This window comes from Pholis gunnellus (assembly GCF_910591455.1).
Source record: "Pholis gunnellus genome assembly, chromosome: 2".
NCBI classification, from domain to species: domain Eukaryota; kingdom Metazoa; phylum Chordata; class Actinopteri; order Perciformes; family Pholidae; genus Pholis; species Pholis gunnellus.
Genome location: NC_136536.1, coordinates 7933353 through 7959102, shown reverse-complemented (window position 1 = coordinate 7959102; position 25750 = coordinate 7933353). Strand labels below are relative to the sequence as shown.

At 41.7% G+C, this 25750-nt stretch overlaps 3 protein-coding genes across 3 annotated transcripts; all 3 read right to left on the bottom strand.

Moving 5' to 3' along the window:
• Window positions 1-632: 632 nt before the first annotated feature.
• tcf15 (transcription factor 15) lies at window positions 633-3877 on the bottom strand. Its single transcript, XM_079177460.1, has 2 exons — window positions 1504-3877; window positions 633-1017 (listed from the first exon to the last, which is right to left on the bottom strand). The coding sequence occupies exons 1-2, from the start codon at window positions 1978-1980 to the stop codon at window positions 955-957; spliced, it is 540 nt and encodes a 179-aa protein (XP_079033586.1). The 5' UTR covers window positions 1981-3877; the 3' UTR covers window positions 633-954.
• Window positions 3878-8289: 4412 nt separating this feature from the next.
• srxn1 (sulfiredoxin 1 homolog) lies at window positions 8290-10299 on the bottom strand. Its single transcript, XM_079177469.1, has 2 exons — window positions 10043-10299; window positions 8290-9223 (listed from the first exon to the last, which is right to left on the bottom strand). The coding sequence occupies exons 1-2, from the start codon at window positions 10268-10270 to the stop codon at window positions 9017-9019; spliced, it is 435 nt and encodes a 144-aa protein (XP_079033595.1). The 5' UTR covers window positions 10271-10299; the 3' UTR covers window positions 8290-9016.
• Window positions 10300-20504: 10205 nt separating this feature from the next.
• Window positions 20505-24913, bottom strand: scrt2 (scratch family zinc finger 2; the record flags this gene model as incomplete). Its single annotated transcript, XM_079173481.1, has 2 exons — window positions 20505-21304; window positions 24754-24913. 2 exons carry the CDS (start codon window positions 24911-24913, stop codon window positions 20505-20507), a joined length of 960 nt encoding a protein of 319 aa, XP_079029607.1.
• Window positions 24914-25750: the final 837 nt, after the last annotated feature.

The following is a 25750-nucleotide window of genomic DNA, read 5'->3' as shown; positions in this document are numbered from 1 at the left end:
TGACATACCAACAGCTGTGTTGGGGGCTCCGAGCAGAGTGTGGGCTACTATTTGCCGTGACTAATCGATAACAGACTTCAAAAAAACACCAATCGTGAGATCTGGAAAAAAAATACACCAGCCATTGACACCAGAAACCTTGAACCTTTGCCGAGGCTCTGCGGGCTTCACACAACAACGTCTTGGCAACATTACTGGAAACAGGGAAAAAAGTGTGTGCATAAAAAAACATATATAAAACACATTTTATACAACTAAGTTGATTCCTAAGATAACAGATATTTGCAAATGGAGCAGAACAATTAATACAGTTGTTAATTCAGCATTTAGATGTCAAACAAAAAAGTTTCATCTTTGACATTTAAGTTGTCAATTTTGTTCTTTATATAATTTCCAATCTGCAGTTGAGCTTCTTGTTAAATAACAAGAGAACCATGCTCGGATCGTTGCTCAGAGAAGTGAACATTTTGTTTTTTTTTAATCTTTTGTCAATTTCATCAATATACTAACAGTGTTCCAGTCAATACCACAATCTGAAATACAGTACGCTTTGAAATGATTAACTTTCATGACTTCTTAAGTGTGTTTGCTCGATGTCACAGGACAAACCTGGGAATCAGGAAAATAACTGCTTTTATTTTTGATAAAATATATTTTATTTAAAACTTTCGGGGGGGTTCAAAAAGTCCATAAGTTCCCAACCAATGCACTGCATCTTTGAGAGGCTTATGATTACATTTCTCAGTCAAGTATAAATAGTCTCTTCTTGGGTTCCATCATTTGATCCAGCATGTAAGTGTGTGTGTATGTGTGTGTGTGTGTGTGTGTGTGTGTGTGTGTGTGTGTGTGTGTGTGTGTGTGTGTGTGTGTGTGTGCTATGTAACACCAGCTTCGACTCTTCCCTGAGAAAGTCTTTGAGGATTTTCAGGTTGCTAATCGTTCACTGGTCTTCAGTCAGCGCCTCATTCGCAGCGGACCCATCCTTCGCATTTTTAAACAGTCTTTGGCATCCTTTATCTGAAAAAAAGAAAGATTCAACAATATTTAATTAAATGCCCCAGAAATTAACGTATTTAAGAAAAATAACGACATAATTAATGACAGTATATTTTCTACAAATCAACAACTATTTGTCAGCTTCACTGTTTGATGTCACATACATTTCAAAATGCAAGAGGAAGCTACTAAATCAGTTGTACATCACATTTTGTTTTACTCTCACAGTAGTCAAAAATAAGAAAAAGAGAACATATGTGTCTGACTGTGTGATGAATTTACAGCGAGCGCCAAACATGTGCCGTGCGTAAAGTGCGTTTTACGCACACCATAATGGAGTTACACAAACGTGGTCACGATTGAAAGAGAAACAGATGCTGCATGAGACGAAATATTCTCAAAAAGCACGATCAAACCAAAAGAGACCTGTCTGTGTTCACTTCATTATTTATTTTTGCATTCAAGATAAATTGGATTTGAAGCGGCGAGAGTAAAACAGGCATTTACCCCTTTCCTCTGGGTGCTCAAGCAGAAGGTGCAGATGGTCCGCGGCTGCAGCGCCCTGCTCTCTCCTTGCGCATGAACCGCGCCGAGGCACGGCTGTCCATCAGCGCCGCCGTCTCCGAGAAGAAGCTCGTTGGCCAGATGGGAAATGTAGCTGGACGCAAGTCGAAGCGTTTCGATCTTGGAGAGCTTTCTATCCACTGGCTCGGTGGGTATGAGAGTCCGAAGAGCTGTGAACGCGCTGTTGACACTCTGGGTCCTGCCTCTCTCCCGGGCGTTAGCTGCGCTCCTCTGTTTCACGACCACCGGGGGCTCGCCATCCAGTTCGCGCGAAATCCGTCTTCGTTTTTCGCTGGAGTCGCAGTAACTTTGCTCCGAGCTGCCGTCGCTTTCGCTGCGGTTTTCGTCATCCTCGGACGTGATGGTGAAGTCTGAATATTTCAAGTGTGACGCCACAGGCCGCAGCATGGCGAAAGTCATCTTTTAAAAAGTTACGAGTCCCGGTCAGGCTCCAAGATCAGACCGAGAACAAACGCAGGGACCAATCCGGCATCTCAGTATTCAGGCTGCATGTAACCACCTGCGAAAAAAAGCACGTTTTTAATAAAGCTGACCGACTTTCCACAAGTCAGTTAGGACTGGTCTATTTCAGGGATGGACGGTAAGTACCTGGTCAGCTGGGCTCTTATAGCTGGGTGGGAGGAGCTGCCAGCAGCACAGTGTTACAGTAACCTCTCAAGTGAAAACACTCACAAATAATAACTCATCGTAAATATGCCAAATACTTATGAATCACAAATGCAGAATAAGTGTTGAATAGTACAGTGATACAGTAAAAGAAAAAAGTGATTCAGACATAAACACACGGTGACCAGCAGAAATATTAAAGAAACATTAGCACTGTGGGATTCTTTGGGGGCAATTTTATTGTCATTGTTTACTACACTTTCAAAGTCATTATGGTTTATAAATAATTTCAACAAGAAAAAACAACAACTATTGCAAGACACAGTGTATCAGTGAGCTATACCTGTATTCAGAGGTGCAATACGACAGTACAAATACTCCATTCCAAGTAAAAGTTCTGCATTCAAAATCGTACAACTGTAAAATGTATAAAAAGTTCCATTATGCAGAATACCCACATTAATTAAGTATGAGCGTACTGCATATTATATCATTATTATCATGCACTGATATGCGAGTAGAATCTTAGTGTTGCTGGTGAAGGTGGATCCAATTTCTAACTACTTTATGTAATATAATGCTGAATAGTTTAGTCCACATAAACACATCTGATCAAATGTTTTCCATGTCAATTTGTTATCAGCAAAGTAACTTATAACTATAGCTTTCAAACACAAGTATTGGAACAAAAAGTAAGACTTAAGTGCAAATACCACAAAATTGTACTTAAGTGCAGTATATGAGTAAATGTACTGAGTCAGTTAAACTTGCAAAATTCGAATGTAAATGCGATGGAGTCTTTAAATGCCATTTAGGGACTAAAGCTTGCTTTCCAGTTAATTTCCAGTTTATTATGTTGTGTTAGCCTGACATGTTTATGGTGCAGCCACCCACTGACACGTCTTTCTTTGTAAGTGTGGCTGGTAAACCACAAGAGCAAAACAAACTCAATATCTTCACACAGCTTGCTTATAATTGCGCAGGTGTTTGGAGAACTGTATGTAAATTCTGTTCAAATGGAAATTGTCAAGTCAAATGTAAGTAGGTCTTGAATTTGAATATCTTTTTCATGAAGCCTGGCTTAATTGTTCACCATGTATCACTATAGCACAGCAACAAGCAGGCCTACATTAGATGGAGTAAATAATCCTACTCTTAAGTCCCCATATTAAAAGCTCTACACTCAGGAGCAAATCTTAGACAGCAGGAGAAAGTTGAGTGTGAGTAAGTAAACAGATGATCCTGGAATGGCAAGCTTGCTGCCCGGAGTTTAAAAAAACAAAACAGTGGCAAATGGACAGTCTCCTCCAGCCACAAACAACCACGAGAGTGTGCCTCAACTGCATCAATAGTAAGACATCAGACACCAAAACGGTCTGCTGGAGGAGTTCTGAGGTCTTACAAAGGACACAAACCAACCACAAGAATCTGAAGTGGCAAAGGCTGTGTGAAAACTTAAATTGGCAAAAACAAGGTTGTCTCTCGATTTGACTTCATACACAAACTGATTTAAATGTGTTGTGATATCTGATATGATGCAGTAATAACACATTCAAGGTCAAATCCCCTCAACTATCAGCAAACAAATTTATGCTGCAAGTCTCAGACACTCGCTGCTGCTGCTGCTGCTGCTGCTGTGTGGTGTATTACATTTAGAGTACATTTAGGGTGTGTCTTTGTGGGGCGTGTGAACCAGTTTGTGTGAGTGTGTTGACTTGGAACTAAAGACAGAAGTTGAAGCGTTCTTAGAAGAACTCTCCTATTTCATGGAGCTGTGAAACGCTCTTTTGCTCGTCAGGAAGAAGTAGATTAATGTACCCGTGCTGATGAAGCGACAGCATGTTGGGTTTGCCACCCACTGAGTCCTCTGTTGTCGTGCTACACAGAGCTCTGACAACAGCAGCTCTGTCTGAGGAAGGTTTTTCTATCTCTGTACTGCATGTTTTGCCATTTTATAGACGTCAATGTCCATCTGCCTGTTCATCAGTTTAGAAGATGGATTTTCATGAAATTTGGTACAGACATTCATGTTCCCCAGAGGATGAGCCCTACAAAATTGGAACATTATAGATTAGTAGTATATAATACTGTCGTATCATATCAGCGTATCATTTGTTTTTAGTTAAAAAAAGTAACTGGTGTCAAATAAATGTATAAAATGTAATATCCCTCTGAAACGTAATGAAGTAGAAGTATAAGGTAACATAAAATGGAAATACTCAAGTAAAGTACAAGTATGTCAATATTGTACTTAATTACAGTACTTGAATAAATATACGTAATTATATTCCACTACTAGTGTTCAATTAGCGAATGCAAACGTTGAACCAAAAGACAAATGATGGCATAATGATAAGTTCTGTTTCACACAGGTGAGGTACAGTAGTAGCGGTAGTTTCCTGAGAATAGATTAAACATTTGCATTTAAGTGCACAGCACTTCAGAGTGAGCCTGTTTAATTCTGCAGGGCAGCACTCACTCATCCACTTTTATTCAGCACGGCTGAGCCACTGGTTTCATCTGCTGCTGACACATTTGCTTACATGTCTTAGTCAAGAGAGCTGGTTAATGTCGTCCCTGACATCCGTTTAAGAGGACGAGTAAAGAGATATTCTTGATGTTTCTTACTGTCAAACAAACCCCGTTAAAAGACAAGAAAAACAACCACAAATTGATCCTACTAGCAAGTACTGCCGGTGTAGCCAAAGTCTGATATACTTTATTCCTCTGAGCTCCATTGTTGTACAAAAAAAAACAACATATCACTGAGCCACAATGTTGCACTGTGTGACATGCAAATAATGTTAACGTTTGCTAGAAACTACAGTACCCAGCTGTTTTAGGGAATGATTGAAAAGTCATTGAAACTCATGGTTGGTTATGGTCTTTTGATGGGATTTGGGAGGTCTGTCTCTCCCGTTTCTCAGTGTATGTAATGTTTAGGTAAGGTTTAGGTGTTGCAGACAAATAGATAGGGGGAAGGTGAACGTTTTATCGAGGTAAAGCCAAGGAATATCATAAATTAAATAAAACAACGGCCTATCACATATTTCCCTCGTCCTTGTTCAGCAAAGCCTTTGTAGAGGGGATCTGTAACATCATGATTCAGGCACTGTTTAATAATCAGGCTTAATCTCCTAGCGACAGCTGGTGAGGCCCCGTTGATGAACATTGCAAGTAGACACACATGTTAACATGTCGGTGAATCACCCACCTGCCTGACCGAGCAGTTTGCCTCGCCGTTGTGCGGTTACATGTGGACTCAGATGTGCGATGTCACAGCAGAGACTTTGGGCTCAGCCGAAGTCGACCGAGTGCCGACTTAAGAGGACAAAGCTGATGTGAGGTCCATGATAATATGTTTGGCCACAGACGATGCCTTCTAATGAGTCAACCAGTGCTTTTAGTCTTGGCAGGGCAAGTTTGATGCCTGTGTGGAAATACAACCTGCTGCTATTATACCTCATGTACACTTTTGTAAATCATTTTTCATGAAAAAAAAAAAGGGAAATATTTCATGGTCCCGGCTTAACGACTCAAGGATTTGCTGCTTTTTGTTTAATTTTTTTTTTAATTGTTTAAAATAGTTTTGAAGTTTGGACAAAACTCATTGTGAAGGTGTCTGGGTAATTGTGACAGCATTTCTTACTATTCTCTGAATTTTTACAAACGGAACAATCAGGAAGATAATCAACAGATTAGTGGTGATCCGATACAAAATAATTGAAAATAAGCTCCACTCCACTTATATAATATATAATAGTACAAACAGTCACGGGGGACATTTTGCTGCATTAAGTACATTTTCCTGAATACACTTGTACTTTTCAAAGCAGGACTTGTATTGGGAGTATTTTGTTAGTACTTTTACATCTGTAAAGGATCTGAATGCTTCGTCCACTGCTCAGAGCACACAGTGGTGAGGTCAGAGGGTGGATACGGCATTGCAAATCTGGCACAAATTACACGCCTGCAGCCACCGGTAGTCTGAGGGAATTCCGGATAGGAAGCTGTGAGAAGTCACCATCGCCTCAAACACCTAAGCTCTTTCAAGAGGATTTGGTTGTAATGCCCCCCCAAGTGGAACAAATGGGTGAGCTGGCTAACCAGAGATCATTTTTTAGCTGTAATTTAAATGTAGACGGACTCTACAGGAGAGAGAGCCAGAAGAAAATGATTACGATCTTGTAAGGTGGTTTTATTCTGCCACTGTATCACCTCAGCAGTGATTAGAAGACAGACGAGAAAAGCTCTTTCTATTATATTCTTTTAAAACTATTATAAATCCCAAGAGGAATCTGCCATAATAAAAAAAAAGGAATGAAAAGGCAGGCTTGTAAAATGTTTAAGAGATTGTAAACAACTGGCTGATTTGTGCCCTTTATTTCACACTGCGTATAGTAAAAACAAACAGAGCAATTCATTTTTCAGCAATTTGGGTTGTACAACAGACGTGTACAAGACCATGAAACATTCTGTAGGTCAAACAATTTGGCGGGGTGTAAAGAACAATGTCACTGCAGGTAGTTTAGTAAGTTCTTGTAGAGGAGGAAGTGATCCTCTCTGCATCACCAAACATAATCAATCAACATTAACACCTTGTCCACAGGATGCACAAACTAAGTTGCTGCTTGCAGCCTCAGAGCCTCCAGAGGGCCAAAAAAACACCAAGAACAAAGTAAAAACATATTTGAAGTACTGCCAGTATCATTTCAAAATGTTGCAGCCAAGAAAACAAATCTTTCTTCTTGGTAATAAAAATGTAAAATATAAATTCAGTTATTTAGTGACGTTGAAGGAGAGAAACTATACTGAGCAGAAACAAATCTCTGCTTAAAGCATCAAAGCGGTTTCTCCAAACAGAGCAGTCATCATGTGTTCAGTCATCATTGAGTAAAACAGCAAACTGTAAAACAAAAAAAAACGGCCACGGCCACAATCCATTTATGAAAATGGCCACAAACACTTCCTCTTCTTAGCCCCCTAAACCCCCTTGATCTGGTTAAATCCTCAAAGATAAAGCGTACAGAACCACCCATGAAAAACCGCTCCCCGAAGTAACAGGTGCAATGTATTTTTTCATACCGGTGTTGCGTGTCAAAGTGCCTTTGAGGATATGGTTACTTCCAGACAGTGAGCGAGCCACAGGAAGTCCTCTCACACGCGACGATTCAGAGGAGAAATTTAGAGTCCTGCAGGGCCGGTCGGTAAAAGCTGCCCTCAGGTCTCCCTTCCATTTCCTCGGTGGCCACAAAGGGAGACCATTAAGCGGCTCTGGGCTCGCATTGTGAAGGCGTTGATGTCGGAAAGGCCTCGTCTCTGCGCACTGCCTTGTGATGTATGGTTTACTTTCATAATTATGCAAACCTACAGTTCCTTCCTCCAAGACAGTAGGGCTCGGGAACTGACTTGATTCAATAAGCAGGGCGAGTCTCAAGGTCGGTAACAACAACAAACATGTGCGTCAAGATTACGCATTACAGCAAAACAAACCATTATCAGCATTGTTGCATGTTTTAGGAAGTCACACGATGGCTATGCATGCTATTCACTGTAAGTGGAATGCATTTATACTCTTAAAGTATCACTATAGTACGAAGAGTAAGCTGTGAATCAGGTTACTTTTTACTAAAATATATGACATGATTTTGTCTGACGGCATTTCAAAGAAGTGAGAAAAGGTTTTGGTTCAGGAAGGTTTTCATATGAACGGACCTGGACGACGGCAGCAAGACTGGAAGGTTGAAGGAAGCAGAGACAACGAGCGAGAGAGAAAGACTGATGACAGGAAGAAGGAGCAAACTCAGCGACATCTTGCATTTTGACATAAGTAACACCTGACTCCTTCTGCAAACCATCTGCTCTATAGGCTCCTCTCTGTTACCTTATTGAGCCGTCTGAACGTCACAATCAAAGTTGACTGTGCGTAACATTTCATAAAGTTTGGCTTCTTCGTTGCAACATTTGGTCGTAGTTAGTTAGTAGATTTAGTACTTCATTATTTCTAAAATTAACACTACTGTCGCAAAAACAAAAACGGGCCTTTTGATATAATTTCAGACTAAAATAACTTAAATGTATAACAACATTTAAATCTTTTCCTAGAACTCAATAGAAGACGCTCAAAAGGTGCACTTGAAGGAAAGCCACTGGTGGATTAATTACGCCTTTTATCACAGAACACATTTTGAGATGTCACAGCAGGAAAAGCACAGGTGTAGATAATAAAATGAATGACAGCTGAACACACTTAATCTGCTTCGGTTTTCAGGTCCTAGTGCTGTGCATTGCATGCTGGCTCACTGTCAGGCTGCCATGGCTTACTGGGACACTTATAACAATAAAAAACATTTTGTATTGTTACAAGTAACCGTTGTGCTATTCCTACTATGATAAGTCAAAAAGTGAGAAAAAAAACTTGCAACCGTTCTTGCTGTGTAGTGTCACTTAGCTAAGTCCTCTTATTAATGTAAATTCTGTATTCGCTGTACAATTAAATGTCAAGATGGCGCTGCAATGTGCAATAAAGTGACTGCAGGGAATTCACCATTTGAATTGCTTTTTATGTGACAGTACAAGGATAAAGCTATTAAATGACAAGTAATCCACTTGGTAAAAATGTATAATTTACAAAAGCACAAATTTAATTTAAATTACATTTCAGAGGTTTGAAATGACAAATGTCATGTGTTTAACTAAAGAGTTACATTTCCCCCTGCTGGTAAATCCTTTGTTCTGCAGTCCCCAAGTGAAAGAGGAGTCAAAACTGTGTTGGTGTGTGTGTGTGTGTGTGAGTGTGAACCACCCGAGCAAAGTCACCGTTTCAGTGTCACCGCAGGTCAGGCGTCGAAGCCCCCAAGTAAGTGCTGAGGTCTGAGATGTTCGATTTGATGAGCTTGGCTGGGATGGTCGACATGTTCAGCCTCTGATACGCAGCGAACCTGTGACAGCCTCCAAAAGAGTAGTAGTAGTTTCCCCCCTCTCGGCCTCTGATCCAGAGCACATCGATGGGAGGAACAACACTGATGTCCGCTGTCTATTGAAGGAAAGATAAACTGATGATTAACTCATACAGGCAGTGTGGAGCAGAAAGTATGCAAGTATTCCAAAGAAGTATCGATACAACAGTCATATGTACTGAGATGATGAAGATGGAAACTACAGTGTGAGTGCGTAGCTAAACGTTACTGCAAAACATGTTCCTGTAGGAATATTGTAGCAGCAGTGGAGGTAGTACTCCGACTTTAGAGATACACCACAATACACACGTTTTACTCAAGTACAAATACAGAATTAGTATGAGCGAATTGTACTTTTAGCATCAAAAGTAAAAGTATTAATTATGCAGAATGGTCCGAGTTGATTACTGGATTACTATCAAAGTATTCTTGCTAGTAGAGGTGGAGCAAATTTGAAGTACTTTAAATAGTATTGGGTAGTTGAATAAAATCCAGGGCCATAGCCAAGATTTTAGAAAGAGCTAACTTCAACCTACTAAAACAATATAAAATACACAGCCTATTTCATTTAATATTTAAACATATTTTGTGTAAATGTCATCTCCTCACATCTTGGTCTGCTGCTGTCTGGAAAATTACTGCACATCATAATTCAGTCATCAACTAATTTGAATTAATTAATAAGCAAACTCCTTTTTACGTCGATATTAAACCTCTACATTCCCATAAGTACTACAGTGGTGATATAATTTAAATTAAGGAGATAATTAAAAAAGCACAAATATGAACATAAACCTGAAGTTTACTTTGGGGAGCTAAGTCCCAGTAGTGTTGTAGGCCAAAACATTTCACTGCACTGCCTTAAAAGTCACCGGTGCAAAATAAAACATTATTACCTTTATTGTGTTCATTATACTCTGAACTTTCAGCTCATCCAGCACCGGAGGGATCGGTCTGATGATGACGTGCATCGGGACGTTATGAACCTCCTCCACGCTGTCCGAGTGGATCGACCTGTTGTTGTTCTTCGCGTCACACTGAGTGGACGTTACCGACATGTTTACACGGGATGAAACCGACACATTCACACGCGCTGTTCTAGTGACTTGCCACAAGCGATACATTTACCTCCTGACAGTAGAGCGCGTGAGCGTTTCCCTCACTTCCTGGATGCCAGGTTCGATAACGTAGCGCGTGCGTAGTAGCTTGAACGGAAGGTTTTTCATTGGTCCTCCGCGCTGTCAATCACAAATGTAAGTTGCAACGCCCGTTAGCTCTAGCTTTAGCTCAGTAACGGCCACGTGGGGGCAGCAGAAAGAAGCTGTGAACTCAACCTCCTTTGAAGTTCACAACATGGTCTGTGTTATTTACACACCCAGCAGTCACGGAGCAGCATTATAATTAATTCGGAGTCATGTTTCTGTTTACCAGGTGAATGTAAGTCCAATATTTCTCTCTTTTTAGCTCTGTTTTTGGTCTCTACACTCTCGAAAGCTCCACTCTGTTCACCAGCTAGCTTTAAGTTAGCTGCAAACTGTGTCTGTCTGCTGTTTGGTTCTGAGCAGGTAACATAGTGCACAGTGAGTTTTTAGGGATTCTTTCTCACAAAACAGCTGCCTGCTACAGCTGAACGAAAACGACAGTTGTGGGTTGAAAAACTAATGCTGAAACTCACTATAAAGCTCCAGGGAGCTGCTAATTTAGATATTAATTATCTAAAGCTTCATCACTAGGAACGACCCCCTTTCATGTTGTTTTCACATTTTCATTTAGTATTAAAATATCAATTATATCCTTTCCTCTATTTCTTTTATATTCCCACAGGAACAGAGGTCAATTCTAACTGTAGAATGAACCTCTGTGTGTTATTTATCTCCTGTAGTCAGTGACGCTAAGTCACAAGTACATTAAGTTAAAAGACTTGAGGCTAAGGCTGCCTGTTGTTGACATTAGCATAACTCTACTCCCTCATGGTTTGGGATCCCACAGGCCCCACCGCTGTTTGTGCCAAAACGATAAGAGTAATTGCTAAATTAATGATTTCTTCCTTTTAAATATGCATTTTTTCCTTTTCTTCTGACCATATCAAAATCCAACGTGTAGAGGTAATGATGTGGTAACTTTTCCCTTTGTCACAAACTGGGTGTGCACATTTGCATGAAGGAATACTGTATTATTCCCCTTTATGATTGTAAAAAAGTCTTTCACCGACAAAGAAACGTACAGTATGTTACATGATGACATTATGTTTGAGGTCAAGTAGAAATCTCACAAAGAAAAAAGTCAGAAGTCAACACCAATCACAGATATAAATCACGTGAAAATCCCATATTTTACAGCTGGAGAGTCTAAGACCTTAAACAGAAGTAATGCAGCAGACTTCTGAAACATGTCATCAAAATCATGTAAATGAGAACAAGTCATGAAGCCAACAAAACAACGTTAACTGTGTTTTTATTAAACTGTCAAACAGAACATTAAGGTCTGCTTCTTAGCACGTGAACGGTCCTGTACTGGCGGTATAGCCGTTGTACAGCTTCATGGCATGTACATGTAGCCGGACAAACTTCACCCCTTTTTTTGTAAGATAACTTATTCATATAACAGCCAAACTGTTTCTCATTAAAAATTCACCGCAGCAATTAGTCACGCAGTTGAAAAGAGTCGCTACAAGCCCAGAAACCCTTTGGTGACAATCGTTTTTAATGAGGTCAGTGTTTGGTATCGTCGACTGTTGCACGATATAGGCTTCCTCCATCAAAGTGCACCACTTGGTGATTTTCTATTTTTGCAGGGATTTTCAAAGAGCCAGCCAGGTTGCTGTGGTTACAAAAAAAAAAAAAAGGACGTCTGGGCCCGCAGCTTTGCACAGGTAAGTGGAAAGCTTCAAAGATCTGTGGAAGTGGAGCGGAAACAGAACTATTGTTGTTTTCTCCAACCCACAGCTCCGGCATCTTCTAACGAGACAATTAAAAATGATTTCTTGGACAGTAGAGGCAGGCCATCATATTGAATTATTACAAATACTTTCAACTACAATGGCAGTGCATTTTATGTTGATTAATTGGTCACACGGGGATCATTGACAACATGAAGGAGGTCTGTATATAGTATGTAATCATTACCAGTGGTATCAGTACATTATGAAACTGAACAAAATACACCGTGTCATTGAGGCGCTTCAGTGAATGTAATCAACGCTTTCGCCTCATTGTCAAGCCATAGTTTTGTAGTAACTGCATCAATCTGTTTATAATTTCCCCATAAACAGCTCAGTTTCAAATGCCACCTCACAGTTTTCTACTTTCTTTTCTCCTTAAAGAGCAATTTAGTTGACACCAGTGTAGCGTAAAAAAACTCCAATTAGACCGTAATATGCTGACATGGATGGTGCAGCTGGCTGCATGACTTTGTGTTTCTGTTTGAACAACTGCAGTATAGTAAATATGTATGGCGATACCCCCCCCCGGGCATTCACCACTTTATACAATGTCAATTTCGGCTCGCTCCTTTGCTGTCAATCAAAAAAAAAAAACACTTCATCAGGCACCAAAAGAGACCAGCATCACTTCAAGAGAAGAGAGCCTGTCAGTCAAAGCATATAGACGTGTTAATCATCGGCGGTGCTGAGGTGTGTTTGGAGTCCCACTACACTCTGCGTGACCCTCTGCTGTCACAGCAGGACTGTACTCTGGTTGCGAGCGTATCTCAATTACTTAGATTGAGTTAGTCACACAGGTACGACGGCGGGTCATGGAAGAACAGTTCCCACATAATGATTTGCTGTTAATATTAGATTTCAGTCCCTGTGGGATTGTCACACTTAGAGCAGCTGGAGAAAATTACCTGCCAGCTTTCCGACAGGGAAGTGAGCTATATTTATTTATACGCCCCCCCCCCTTTTTTTAACACGTTGACATGCTTTTAAAGTGGTAATCATTGTGACGGAGGTTTTCAGTCTTCAAACTATAGCTTTGTGATAGATGAATGTTTCCGAAATCACGACACGGTTTAGCAACAGCGGATGTCGTTGTGTTTGCGGCTGAACGTGTGGTTGATTTGTTTCACTGATGTTGATTATTCACTGGTGGCTCTCGCTGCCTAGACCGATGAAATTATTTCCTGCACTATCTCCTTCTAGTACAGCCGCCCAGAACGGGATTTCTCTTTAATGATCTTCCTGGCTTTAATATAATTTTGCTCACCCAGAGAGAGAACTGGTGCTTTGGAGTGAGGTTATTTAGCTGCAGTCTGTCTTTCCATCTGTATTTCCGTTCATTGACTTTACCCTAAAAACAAAGGCAGAAGAAATGTTTCTACAGCTTGAATATTAGCATAGAAAGCCACAAAAGCAAAGTTAAAAAGATCTTATCTATGTCTGAAACCAATGATAAATATCACATCTGTGATTCTTTTGCCATCCTTGTTCCTGCATGTATTGTATATGAAGAGAAAAAGGGAGCTATTTAAAGAGTACCCTCCTTGACTTTTGCTTGAGTGCTGATGACAAGTTGGATATCTTAGATGCATAAAAATGCGATTTTGACATGACTTCAAAAAGAGAAGCATACGGATGAGGTGGACCCTCTGCCAACAGAGAGACGAGGAAACAGATGGGTTTTACACAAACAGCACAAACATCAAGAACACTGAGTTAAAGAGCTTGGCAGTCTCACTTGATGAAACAGTGAGGAATGGAGGCGCTTTTAATGAGCATCTCTCCTGTGATGCAGAATGTGAAAAGACAAACTGTTAGCTCTTAAAGGAGCAGTTACAGTTGGTTGGCCCTGTCTGGTTGAACCGAATGGTTTTGCGATCCTCTTGTTGAGTGACTTCGGTCAGTATGCGTGCCGATTGGTAATAACGAGGAGACATTAAAATGGCCTGTTGTAGAATATATCCTTCAGTTGAACCAATGGTGCCATCACCAACAAATAGAAAGCTTGTTGTTGTTGTTGTTGGGTTGTTAATGCTGACAGTTGGTGATCCGCCAACAGATGGCGCCAGATGTATGAGAAGGGTCACAGTCACCGGTTCGAGAAGTGTCGAATTAAATAATAATAGTTCTTCTAATTACAAAGATGACGTGTTGTTCGCTGTCAGCAACTGAGAGACACAAGCTTTAATACTGAATTCAGTACATATATTTGAAGTGGACAGTGAAAACCATTTATGATATATTCATACTAGGACTGCAATTCTTTTTGAAATGAACCGTTGAATTTTCTACTCTATAAAATGTAAAAAAAGTTGCAAAGTGCCATCACAAGTTTTGAAAGCTCGAGGTGACATCTGCAGATGTCTAGTTTTGTCGGACCAACAGTCCAAAACCCAAATTATGTTCACGTTAAATGACGTAAAAGCAGCATCTATTCACGTTTGAGAGGCTTAGAACCAGGACATATTTGGTGTTATTGCTTCAGCACACGACTGAAATGATTAATCGATGAACAGAAGTGTTGCACATTAATTATCTGTTGATTGGCTAATCAATTCATCTAACTAATTGTTTCAGCTCGACTGTCATCATGGAGATGTGCAGGCTTAGCAGATCAGAATGTGTATAAATACTACGGCGTTGCAATTTTCATTTTTCAATTGATTGATTGATCTGTAAGTAAATAGTTAACAAATGCTCTTTACGATCCTTCTGTCCAAAGATGTTCAGTTCACTAAAGGAAAGAAAAAAAGGCAAATATTCACATTTTAGAAGCTGTAACAAACGATTAAAATCGTTAATCATCATAATGATTCATTGTTTTTTCATAAATTATTCATAAGAATTGACTCATCGGTTTAGCTCTAAAATGACATGTTGCTTGCTGTGTCATGTGGGAGCAACTAAAAGACACCAGTTGCAACTTAAATCTATTTCTTGAAACACAAATATAGTTTTTTCTCCATATTTCTTATTTTTTTTGCCTGTCATCAGCAGCAGCGATCATTTCTCTGTGCCGTGTAGCAGTCCAGACTTTGAAAGAATACTTTCCTTCTATAAATAGCGTGATTTTCCCACTGTTTGTTTCAACAGTTAGTGTTGTTCAGCTGCTGCATGTCTGCTGCTGTACGTGGATCCGTTCAGTAACCTTGTGGTAACCCCTCAGCACATCAGAAGGCAGTTATCTCTTCTCTCAGAAGATGATGGTGTTCTCAGGTCAATATCTTTGAAGCGAGGAGTGTTGCGCGCTCAATTTTGCAGGTTGTTTTCAATAATTCACTTGATGCGCTCCGAGAGTCTGTGTGTGTGTGTGTGTGTGTGTGTGTGTGTGTGTGTGTGTGTGTGTGTGTGTGTGTGTGTGTGTGTGTGTGTGTGTGTGTGTGTGGCGATGGGAGCTGGTCGTCGTGCTGCAGAGCATTGCAGGGATAAGGAAAGGCCACGTCTCCTTTCCTTCCTCGCAGTGCTGATCACTCAGAGCTGCTGTTGTCACACACACACACACACACACACACACACAGCTCACCCACGGGTGATGTAATTGGATTGCATGGGTCCCCATTTTACAGTCCATTGCCATGTAATGACATCAGTTATTTACTTTCATCATAAAATCTGATAAGGGACAACATCTGCCAGGGTAAAGTTTGAGTGAGCACCACGCATGAATGTTGATGTGCGCTCTGCAACATCCTGTGAGCGGCTTGCTCTGCGCGTACACAACAGTCAACACTTGGTTTTGAGTAAACTTGTCATGCGAATACAGATATGACAGTTCATTTATTTTATTTATTTATCTTCAGTGACATAACTAAGCATAGAAGTACATAACGGCAACAATCGGTGCTTTCCCACACTGAAGAGATGAGAGTGCAGCAGAGTGTCTTGTTTCTGAGTCCCTGCTCTGCTCCGCCTGCTGTCTCATTATGCTGCTGCTGCTGCTGGAGGACACTGAAGGACACGAGCGATTGAATTCAAATGTTGTATATTCCCTGGAAACCAATCAAGAAAAGCCCCAGAATAATAATCCCTGTCCGCTGTCATGATTCATTTTTATTTTGTTCCATATTCTTCTCCGGCTTTTGAGTCACTCAGAAAGAGTAGTCTCAGCATAAAATCAATGTTCCATTAAAATTTAATGACCAGGAAGGGCTTAATAGTGGTGGAACAGATGCCTCTGCTTTTGATAACGCCGACGTCTCAGGAACTCTCACTCAGAGCCGTGTTGGTGCTGTCGGGTCCTCTGACCGTCGCTGCTCTCAGCCGAAAAAACTAAAGGATATTGGCATTGTTGTGCCTCGTAGCGGCGAAATTAAAAGTTAGTAAATTGACAGCGAAGCTCGTAAAATTCATCAAACATTGACAGAGGAGGCTCCAGCTGATGGCACATTACAGCCATAACTATATTTACTCGCTGTGTTAATGTTGGCAAAGGGCTGTTCCAGACAGAGTCCAGATTCACCATTCTTCTCAGTGTGTTTCATATTAAACACATATATATTATGAGAACAGGATTTACAAATGTGTATAGAGTGTGAGTGTGTGGGGGGGGGGGGGGGGGGGGCATTTAATTAAATCACAATTGACAATTTGAAAAGAAACAAGAGTGGACTTGTAGGTTCCTTGTGCTATTGTTTTTATTAACGTTATTGTTGCTATTGTTGTCATTATTAATAATTGTAGCAGAACAAGATAAATCAAAACACCCCTCAGCAATCATGGCTTAAGTTTCTTCATACTCAGCTGGGACAGAGAGAGAGAGAGAGAGAGAGAGAGAGAGAGAGAGAAGGAGAGAGAGAGAAGGAGAGAAAGCTGGAGAGAGAGACAGAGAAAGAAAGAGAGAGAGAGAGAGAAAGTGGAAAATCTTAATCAGTTTTTTTCTTTGAGGACCATATGGAAGGTTTCAAGCAGCCAACCATATGTTGAAGGCTTTTGTCATGGAAATCATACTTTTTGGCACTTTTTCATTGCGCAGCCAAGCCGGGCACATAAATAAAAGAAAACATAACAGAGAAATCATACAGAACATGATCAAATCTTTCAGAATACACAGTTTGAAGTTTTTTTGTCTGTGACTTACAACAGATAGCTTTTTAATCAAGACACTCCCTGATTCACATGGCCACCCAGACTGCAATTGGTACCTGTATTTGTCTTTTCTTTTTAATAATAAAAATAAAATAAAAAAAAAAGACAACATGAATAGAAAAAGAGCAATTAAATGTCTACATGCATTGTCATATTATTGCTGTGATATATTTACAAATATATTTACAAAAAAGCATCAAAGAGGAACAATGTTTCCCTACATCTAAATTCAGAAGTTTAGAATAAATCCTTTTGTGTAATTCACGTTTCCTCTGAGGACGATCTGTGATGCTGCCAGCTTTAGAAGCCTTCGGTACGTTTTTAATGATCTCGATGCTTTTATCTGCCTCATTAAAAACACCGTCCCCAGGTTTTTGAGAGGTGCATTATATCTCTGTCACAAAGTAAAAAATAAAACATCTAGGATCTATAGGAAGTGATGCTGCATTAGTTCAATAATACAGCAACTGTTAGTCGTGCAAGTGCACCAGGAGACAGACAGGTGGTTCGCTCTCATGCAGGGATTCAACTGCAGCGCTCAGACGACCATCGACGGGACAAACGGAGCAGAAACTCCTCTTTTCTCCTCCGTTTTTTGGTGTTTTGTTTAGTTTTTTCAGGCGAGCTCAGCATTACTGCGATCGTGTCATCCATTTGGAATATGCAAATCGCTGACGGCGCATTTGCCTGCTGGTGCTTGACCTTCCCCTTGGAGGTCACTCACCGACTCAATTACGCTCCCTATCTGCAGTCTGTCTGCAAACACCTGTTATCCTCCCACACTCCACCACCCTCCGCCAATCCCACTCCAGCACATCTCATCCCCGGTGCGTCTGTTTAGACGCAGTCGGGACGGGATGGGGACAGCCGGTCGGGGGGGGGGGGGGGGGGGGGGAGGGGGGGGGGGAGGCAGGGACAAATGATGGGGGAGTTGGAAGTGCATTACAGCGCGTCGTTTTTATTACAACAATCTTAAAAAAAACTTTCTCTACCAAGACAGCATACGCCTCCATCCGTTCTCTCTTTTGACACCTCAGATATTCCCCTTAGCTGTTTTTAACTGCACGGAATAATCTGGGAGCAGTTGTGACTTTTAATTTAATGCTTTATTATATCTAGTGACCTAAATTAGAATAGTATGAATCCTGTTGTGTAACCTTCTAGCATTTCAGTCAGATCACGCCCGCCTTTCAGCTGCCAGAAGAGATTTGTTTTTGTTGCTTTTTGATACAAGAGACGGTTGAAATAATGATTATGTTCTAGAATATTAGCCTTTTCTAGTCGAATTAACACCTGTAGGAAGTTTGGACTCGCTGTATGAAGGATTGCTCATAGTTACTGCATCACTATTATTATTGCTTTTGCGCCGTTGAAACCTTGTTGTAACTAGATTACACCTACCTTATTATATAACGGGTGGTATTTTTTCATGGCCATGTCTATACATGCACATCGCCGCCGGCCATTTCTGGTATTTATTTATTGCCTGAGATTTAAAGACGAAAAGGGCCAAAAATCTTGAGTCAAAAGGATGCAGTGGACTTTTGGAAAACAGCAAGATGCAGAGTATTTTAGTGATTTGTTTTCATCGTTTCTTTTTATTGCCCTAAATCGACTGAAAACAGGACAGCTGTGATTGTTATACATGTCAGTTGCTGTGTCAGTAAAGTTATTGCCACGAAAACAAAAGTTAATTCTGCATTCATTCGTTTGAAGTCTCCTAACACTGGTACTGTACATTGTTCCTCTTTAAAAAACTAAGTCCCGTGGACTCTCTACAGTTTTCATGCATATAAACATTTTCTTTGAAGATCAGCAGCATCTTACAAGGTCAATGGATGTTCATTTTTTAAATTATAAACAATAAATAAATACATGATAATGAACAAATAAGCAAGTCTTCAATAAATACACAAAAATAGGGTGAATAAATAAATAAATAAATAGATAAATAGGTAGTTAAATAAAGTATTTACATGATAAATAGATGGTATGCATCTAAACCGTGGGCGGAGCTTTGAGCGACATATAAAACAGACAAACAGAATCATTTGACTGTCACTTTGTAACTGAGGGTGTGAGTCCATACCTTCACTCTGAGGTAACACTGGCGGAGGGGGAGCACCTCAAACAATGGGGGGGGGGGGGGGGGGGGGAGATTGCTCTTTAAGACTGGACGACGCACCGTAAAGGCAGCAGAGTTTATGCAAGCCACCATGGTGGAGGAAGAACAACGAGAGTTTTCATTGCTATAGACAAGTCGACCGCACATGGCACTTATAACAACAGATCATTTGGTCTGGCTCCCAGTGTTTCTGTCCAAGTCTGTACATCAGGGCGAGACTATGAATTTGATGTGTGATAACCTGTTCAACAGGCCCGTTACATGTTTTAAAATCACTGCTCTTGCAGAATTGAATTGAATGACCTATGGCCTATGATCATGTATAGCTTATTTAAATTAGCCTCTTAATTCTTTTTAAATACCCACAGTTACAAAGATGCTTTCGATCGACAAGGGATAATAAGCACAAAAAAATAAATTTAGAAAAATCAAATAGAAAAATAACATCCGTTGAATTGAAACATTGGTGTGGAAAAAGGGGGTTTGTCTTTTTACCTTTTAAAATGATCTCCCTTTTTTTTGCAAATACTGTCATAGTTCACATTTTCATAAAAAGTTCATGTTGGCAGTTGCAAAAGAATTCAATTCTTAGCAAATAAAAAGCAGCATAAAAATACAAGAGGTCATTTTGTCTCTAAAAAACAAAAGAACACTGTTAGTCCTTTTTTATGTTTTTTTTTTTTTCATTTTCTCATTACTATTTGCTATAAAATATCAGGAATCTAAATATTATTACTATTGATATCAATATCATTATAGTCATTGATAAAAATTCACATGCCAGGCCTCATATATAATTGTGTGTATGTGTGTGCACACGTGTGTACATTAGTGTTTGTGTGTGTGTGTGTGCGCGTGCGTGCGTGCGTGTGTCTATTTGCATACATGTCTGTGTGTAAGTGTGTTTACATGAACCCACGTCCGTGCGAGCACATGTTGCGTCACTGTGTCCAACTATCATCTACTGTCTCTATTTGGGGGAAGGTTGTTTGATTGTATGTTTCTGTGGACGATTAGCTACTGTGCAGGGAACAAAATCCAGCATCTTTTTGAAATTGTCTTTGCCATAATCAGTTTCTTCACGTAATCTCAGTGAAAATATTGCTTTCTAAAAAAAGGGAAGAAAAAAGGCATGGAGGGCAGAGTGAACAGGGTTATTGGTTGTGAACCTACAACAAGGGGTTCAAAATTTTTAGCTTCTTCCTCGCGGCTAGTTTTCTGATCCAGAGTCGTCTTCGTCCGCAGAGCCCTTGAAGCAAGCCGACTCATAGTGCTTGTTCAGGTAGGACTTGAGAGCGAAGGTCTTATTGCAGCGCTTGCATCTGTAGTGCTTGAAGGCAGAGTGTGTTTGCATGTGGGCGCGGAGGTTTGAACGGTCAGCAAAGGCTTTGCCACAGTGTGCGCAGGCAAAGGGCTTCTCCCCCGTGTGCGAGCGCATGTGACCTTGGAGGAGCCACGGCCGGCTGAAGGCCTTGCTGCACACGTTGCACTTGTGCTTGAGGTCGTGGGTGAGGATGTGCATGGCCAGCGCCGGCATGGACACGTACACTTTGTTACAGGTGGGACACTTGCGGGCCATCTTGCTGTCCAGGCTGCGGTGCGTCTGCTTGTGTCTGCTGAGGTTGGAGGAGGTGGCGTACGTCTTGCCGCACTCGTTGCAGGAGTGGCGGGCCCCGCCGGCCGCCCTCTCCTGAGTCCCGCCGTTGGCGCTGCTGCTCCTCGAGCCCCCCTCGCGACTCTCGCTGTCCCCCTTCCGCCTCGAGCGCCCGTCGGAGATGAAGAAGGCATCCATGGTGTAACCCTCGGCCAGGGCCTCCGATTCACCACTGTAGAAGCCGCTGGCCGTCATGCCAGACTGGGGGCTGTCGGGTTGCTTCAGGTCGGGGTCACAGTACTCCTCTCCGCTGCTCACCGGGGTGTAGAGGGGATCCGACACCGGCGAAGCCAGCTTGTGCTCCATCTTCTTCTCCCCCTGGTATACAGATGGCGTGATGTAATCCTGGATGTAGCCTGAGTGAGAGACACACGCAAACACACAGTTGGCCAGGGGTTGTGATGGATAAGGACACAGTGACATGCTGGTGATTACATGATTATCATGTTGGATGATTGCCCCTCCGTAAAATGGTGAAAGAGTGAGTGGCAGCACAGAGTTAATTGCATTTTTTTTCCCCCAGAACTCACAGGTTGCACACGATAGTGCAGCGATGCAGGAAAACGTGACGCACTCAGCTGCGTTGACGAAGGTTGCAATTTTACAGCGAGGATAATAGCTCATCAAAGAAGTCTCCAGTGTAGGAAGATGCATCTTACAGCCCCTCTCACATAAAGTAGTCTCGTTCATTAGACCTCCTTTTCTGCATTTATGGTATGTCAGTCCTCTTTGGCTGTGGCCTGTCTCCATGTTTGCTTCATGAATGCTCATGTTTTAACTCTAAACCTTAACATATACCTTATTTTTCCAGGTTTTCTTTGTATTATTTAGTGTGAAAACACACCTAAAAAAGAACAGGTTGCGTGTCTGACTTGATTGTTCTTTATGTCTTAATTACTCTTTTTGCTGCAAACAAATGCATTTTTTGGTTTTGGACCAGATGAACTAATTACATCCCGTAGGATTTCATGCTACTTCTCGAAGCACGTTGAAGCATGATGCAGCAAAGCACACAGCACCGCGAGTGATTTAACTTGTACAGAGCATGATTTCAGAGAGATATATTTTTGTTGGCATCATTCACGTCTTTCCTCTCCCTCCGAAGCAGCCCAGTGCCAGAGGAGCTAAAAGGCTCGCTGGCAGCTAATTGCATCCAAACAGAATTCAATACATTCTTATGCTCTGACTCTTAGGAGCTGAATTTATACTGAAGGTGTTTACCTTCCAGGGTCTATATTCTACCAGTGAAAATATAAAAGGTGGTGAAATTCCTTTCCTGAGAGAAATAGTGCATAACTGCAGAAAAAAAAAAAGCCATTCCTAAGCACTGTGTGCAGCAAGCGGTGGAAATTAGGTATTGACTGCTTTGTTAATGAAATTCAAAGTTTTGAACTGATCAATAGGCTATCATATGTAAAACAGTGCAGCTGTTAGAGAAGATAGAAATAGTGCGAGGAACAGATCAAGTATCTGCGACACACAATAGTTTTATTGAGCACAGTGTGCTCGAGGCCCGATGATGTGAGACACGTTGTTTGTGAAGAGGGGTCACCTGTCTGCACACTGAAGGGCCTTCAAGAAAACAGGCCATTAGGAAATCCGTTGAAGTGCTCTCTCACTACAGCGTCTCCATTCCTGAGGGTTTCTGTTCACACACCCACTCCGTCAAAGACACGACCGTGACACCCCGGTGAAAGGGAAACACCAGGTCTGTGCGTTCATCATTATGCTGCACTGCATGGGTCCACTTGTTTTAAACTACGCAGATGGTGTGAGAGCGCAGCACTTCCTTTCAAAAGATTTGTCCATTCATCTTTTTTTTTTGTACTAAATTCGTACAATTTACAATTAAATGTACAAATGCTGCAGCTTCGACCGTTACCCCGAGCTAAATCCACCTGTTTTACAGTCCCACTATAGACTGTGATCTAGCTGAAGGGCCTCTGCACTGTGTACCACAACATGGCCCTGTTTTTTATTTCCCCAGAAAACATCCTGTATCCATGCAAGCAGAGCTGTTTACTATATTTCAATAACCCAAGGTCAGACACGTAGCTCATCGTTTAGGACCGGCGCTGTATCAGCCTTTCCAGCTCATAGGCTCGTTTCTCTCATGCAAAGTAAGCATGTAATTAATGGACCCTCTCAGCCACCCCTCTTTGTTGTTCGACAGACACTCAAGTCAAATGTCTCCACAATGGGGGGAAAGTAAATCTCCTGGCACGGCAGAAGTGCTGATGTTAGGTATTTCAGCCACGCTGTGAATTCTTTTATTTTCCTTCTCCTTCATTTTTTTTTTTTTTTTTTTTTGGGGGACTCAGCACGAACAGATTCTTTTGTTCAAATTAAATGCCTTTTGTCAACACCAGCGTAGTGCCTTATCGTTCTTTTTAATGTCACCCTTATCTTTCATGGTGTTGAACAATAGATCCAGGAATAATAGAGAGTGACAATAATTACACATGTATTATTTAATAATAATTTAAAATTGTGCAGCAGGAAATCTGCTACATTTACTACAAGTTACTAAATAGAAATAGAAAAAAAAAATATATATATATATATATATATTTCTTAATTCTGTAGTTTTTTACCCAGTTATGTCCAATCCAGCAAAACATTATACTTCTCAAACCAGCCCAGACATATTTAATTCCCCTAATCCCGATCCACCCAAAATTCACTGAACCTTGTTATTGACACGGTTGAATAACAGGTGGGCATCATCACAGCATTTAGCTGTGGACTGTGAAGCCTCGCTCTCTGTGAACACATCCGAACAAATCACAACAAAGACACACATATGGCCCTTTAAACGTGGCCACAAAATGGAAGCGGCGGGCTTAAAGTGAAGGTCGCCTCGCAGCTCCGACTGGAGCCGACTGTGCGGCCGGTCCGTGTGTCGACCACAGTGCAGCTATGTGACTTTCTTCATGTTTACTGTACAACCTCTAGTCACGTGATCAGCCTCATTGCTGCCCCAAGCACTTTTGTCTCCCCTTTTTTTTTTTTCTCCTTCCCTTCGCGACCCCTCCAGCCCAGCTCCCCGCCTCCCTCCTGGCTGTACTGTACAGTGTGTTGATGTCTCTTGTGGCGGCGATAGGCCTGCATGGCTGAAACTCTAACCCCTGCTAGTTTCCAAATGCCCGGAAGGAAGAGAAAGATGTAGTGGAGCGATGGGGGTGGGGAAACTGTGCATGCTCCATTTGGATGGAGAAGAGGGGGGCAAGGGAGGATCGGACCGTGATGGGAACTCAAGGACAATAACAGCTAAGGACAAATGTATCATCCGATACTCATCTCTCATATTCATGAATTTTCTCGTCCACATGATGACCACATATAGTCAGCCTGAGTGTGTTCAGCCACCACAGGGCTGGTGCAGTCACACAAATACGTAACAGGAGCTTCTCCCGATTATACACACGTTTTGTTCCCTATTTACATAAGCTAATCCGTGGCTGTGACCTGAATTGTGTCTGTCCTTCACTGGAGTCAAAAAACAAAAGTCTGGGAGCGGGGGGGGGGGGGGGGGGATGGGGGTGGGGTGCCACTGGAGAGAGGATTATTTAGGATATTGATGCAAAAAAAAATCAGCTGGCTGCATGTAACATCTCACATTAATTTACACACTTACGAGCATGTTATCGGCTAAAGCAAGAGAAAAATCTCACAACGACACCAAAAACACAAGAGGATGCCATCTGTGCTCAGTGGGGAAATGTCAGGCATGCTGAAATCAGCACCGGGGCTGTCTACAGGCAGCAGCGCTAGCACATCTTTAACTGGAGGCATGTTAACTCACCATTCTCACTGAGACGAACCCCAAGGCTGGTCACCGAGTCTGTGATGGAGCGTGCAAAAGTGAACGAGTCGTCCAGGTGGTGATGGTGGTGATGGGAAGTGGCCACATTGGAAGAGAAATCATCAAGCTTGATCTTCTTCACCAAAAATGAGCGTGGCATGTTTCAATGGATAAAAACACAGAGCTGAAAAAAACGCATGAGAGAAAAAAAAAAAAAAATGAAAGACCCTCTGAACGGAAGCACGCGAGCAGATCTGGCTTGACGGTAATCCTTGCGGTTAATGCGGAGACAAACGGCCAAAAAACATAAGATAAGAAAGAAAATGGAAACCAAGTGGAGAACAAGGCTGACGGCAAAATGCTGTGTGATACTCTCTGGCTCCCCCAGCTTCCCCCCAGAAAAATAAAAAAATAAAAAAATAAAAGCGATCCTGTTCAGCACTGGATAGCTCCTGTGATGCGGCAGGCTTAAGGGACCAGTGAGGAAGAGAAGAGATGGAGACAGACAGAGAGAGGAGGGAGAGAGAGAGACTGTCAGACTAGCTGAGATCAGCAATCACGCCAGCCTTTATATGGGGCACAGGCAGTGGAAGATCAGGTGGTGCTGCGAAATGGAGCTGCTTAGCTTTAATCCATCAAATGTCCCCGGGGACACACATCAAATTACTACTGAACCGTCTGTGCATTCGCACACAGACAGAGGAGAAAGAACACAGGCAGACCCCCACCGCCGCCCCCCCCCCTTCTACCCCCCCTCCCTCTTTCACCCCTTCTTATGCTCCATGCTCGGAGGAGGAGTAAAAGAGGAGGGCAGACAATGGAGACGTGGATGAGAGCACACTCAGTGTCCTGTCCCCCATTGTTTTCAGATGAAGTGGCACAGTTTATGTTTGCCTTGTAACTGGCGCTGCCTCCCTCATGTCATCTCTGTTACCTCAAACAGCCTCAAAGGTGTCCGTCCGTCGGTCACACTGCGCTGCACTCGCATGCTGAGAGC

Coding starts and splice junctions, on each gene's coding strand:
- tcf15 (XM_079177460.1), bottom strand. CDS start 1,980: ATGACTTTCGCCATGCTGCGGCCTGTGGCGTCACACTTGAAATATTCA. Junction 1,018..1,503: donor TGAGCACCCAGAGGAAAGGG/GTAAATGCCTGT, acceptor TCTTTTTTTCAG/ATAAAGGATGCCAAAGACTG.
- srxn1 (XM_079177469.1), bottom strand. CDS start 10,270: ATGTATCGCTTGTGGCAAGTCACTAGAACAGCGCGTGTGAATGTGTCG. Junction 9,224..10,042: donor GTATAATGAACACAATAAAG/GTAATAATGTTT, acceptor TTCCTTCAATAG/ACAGCGGACATCAGTGTTGT.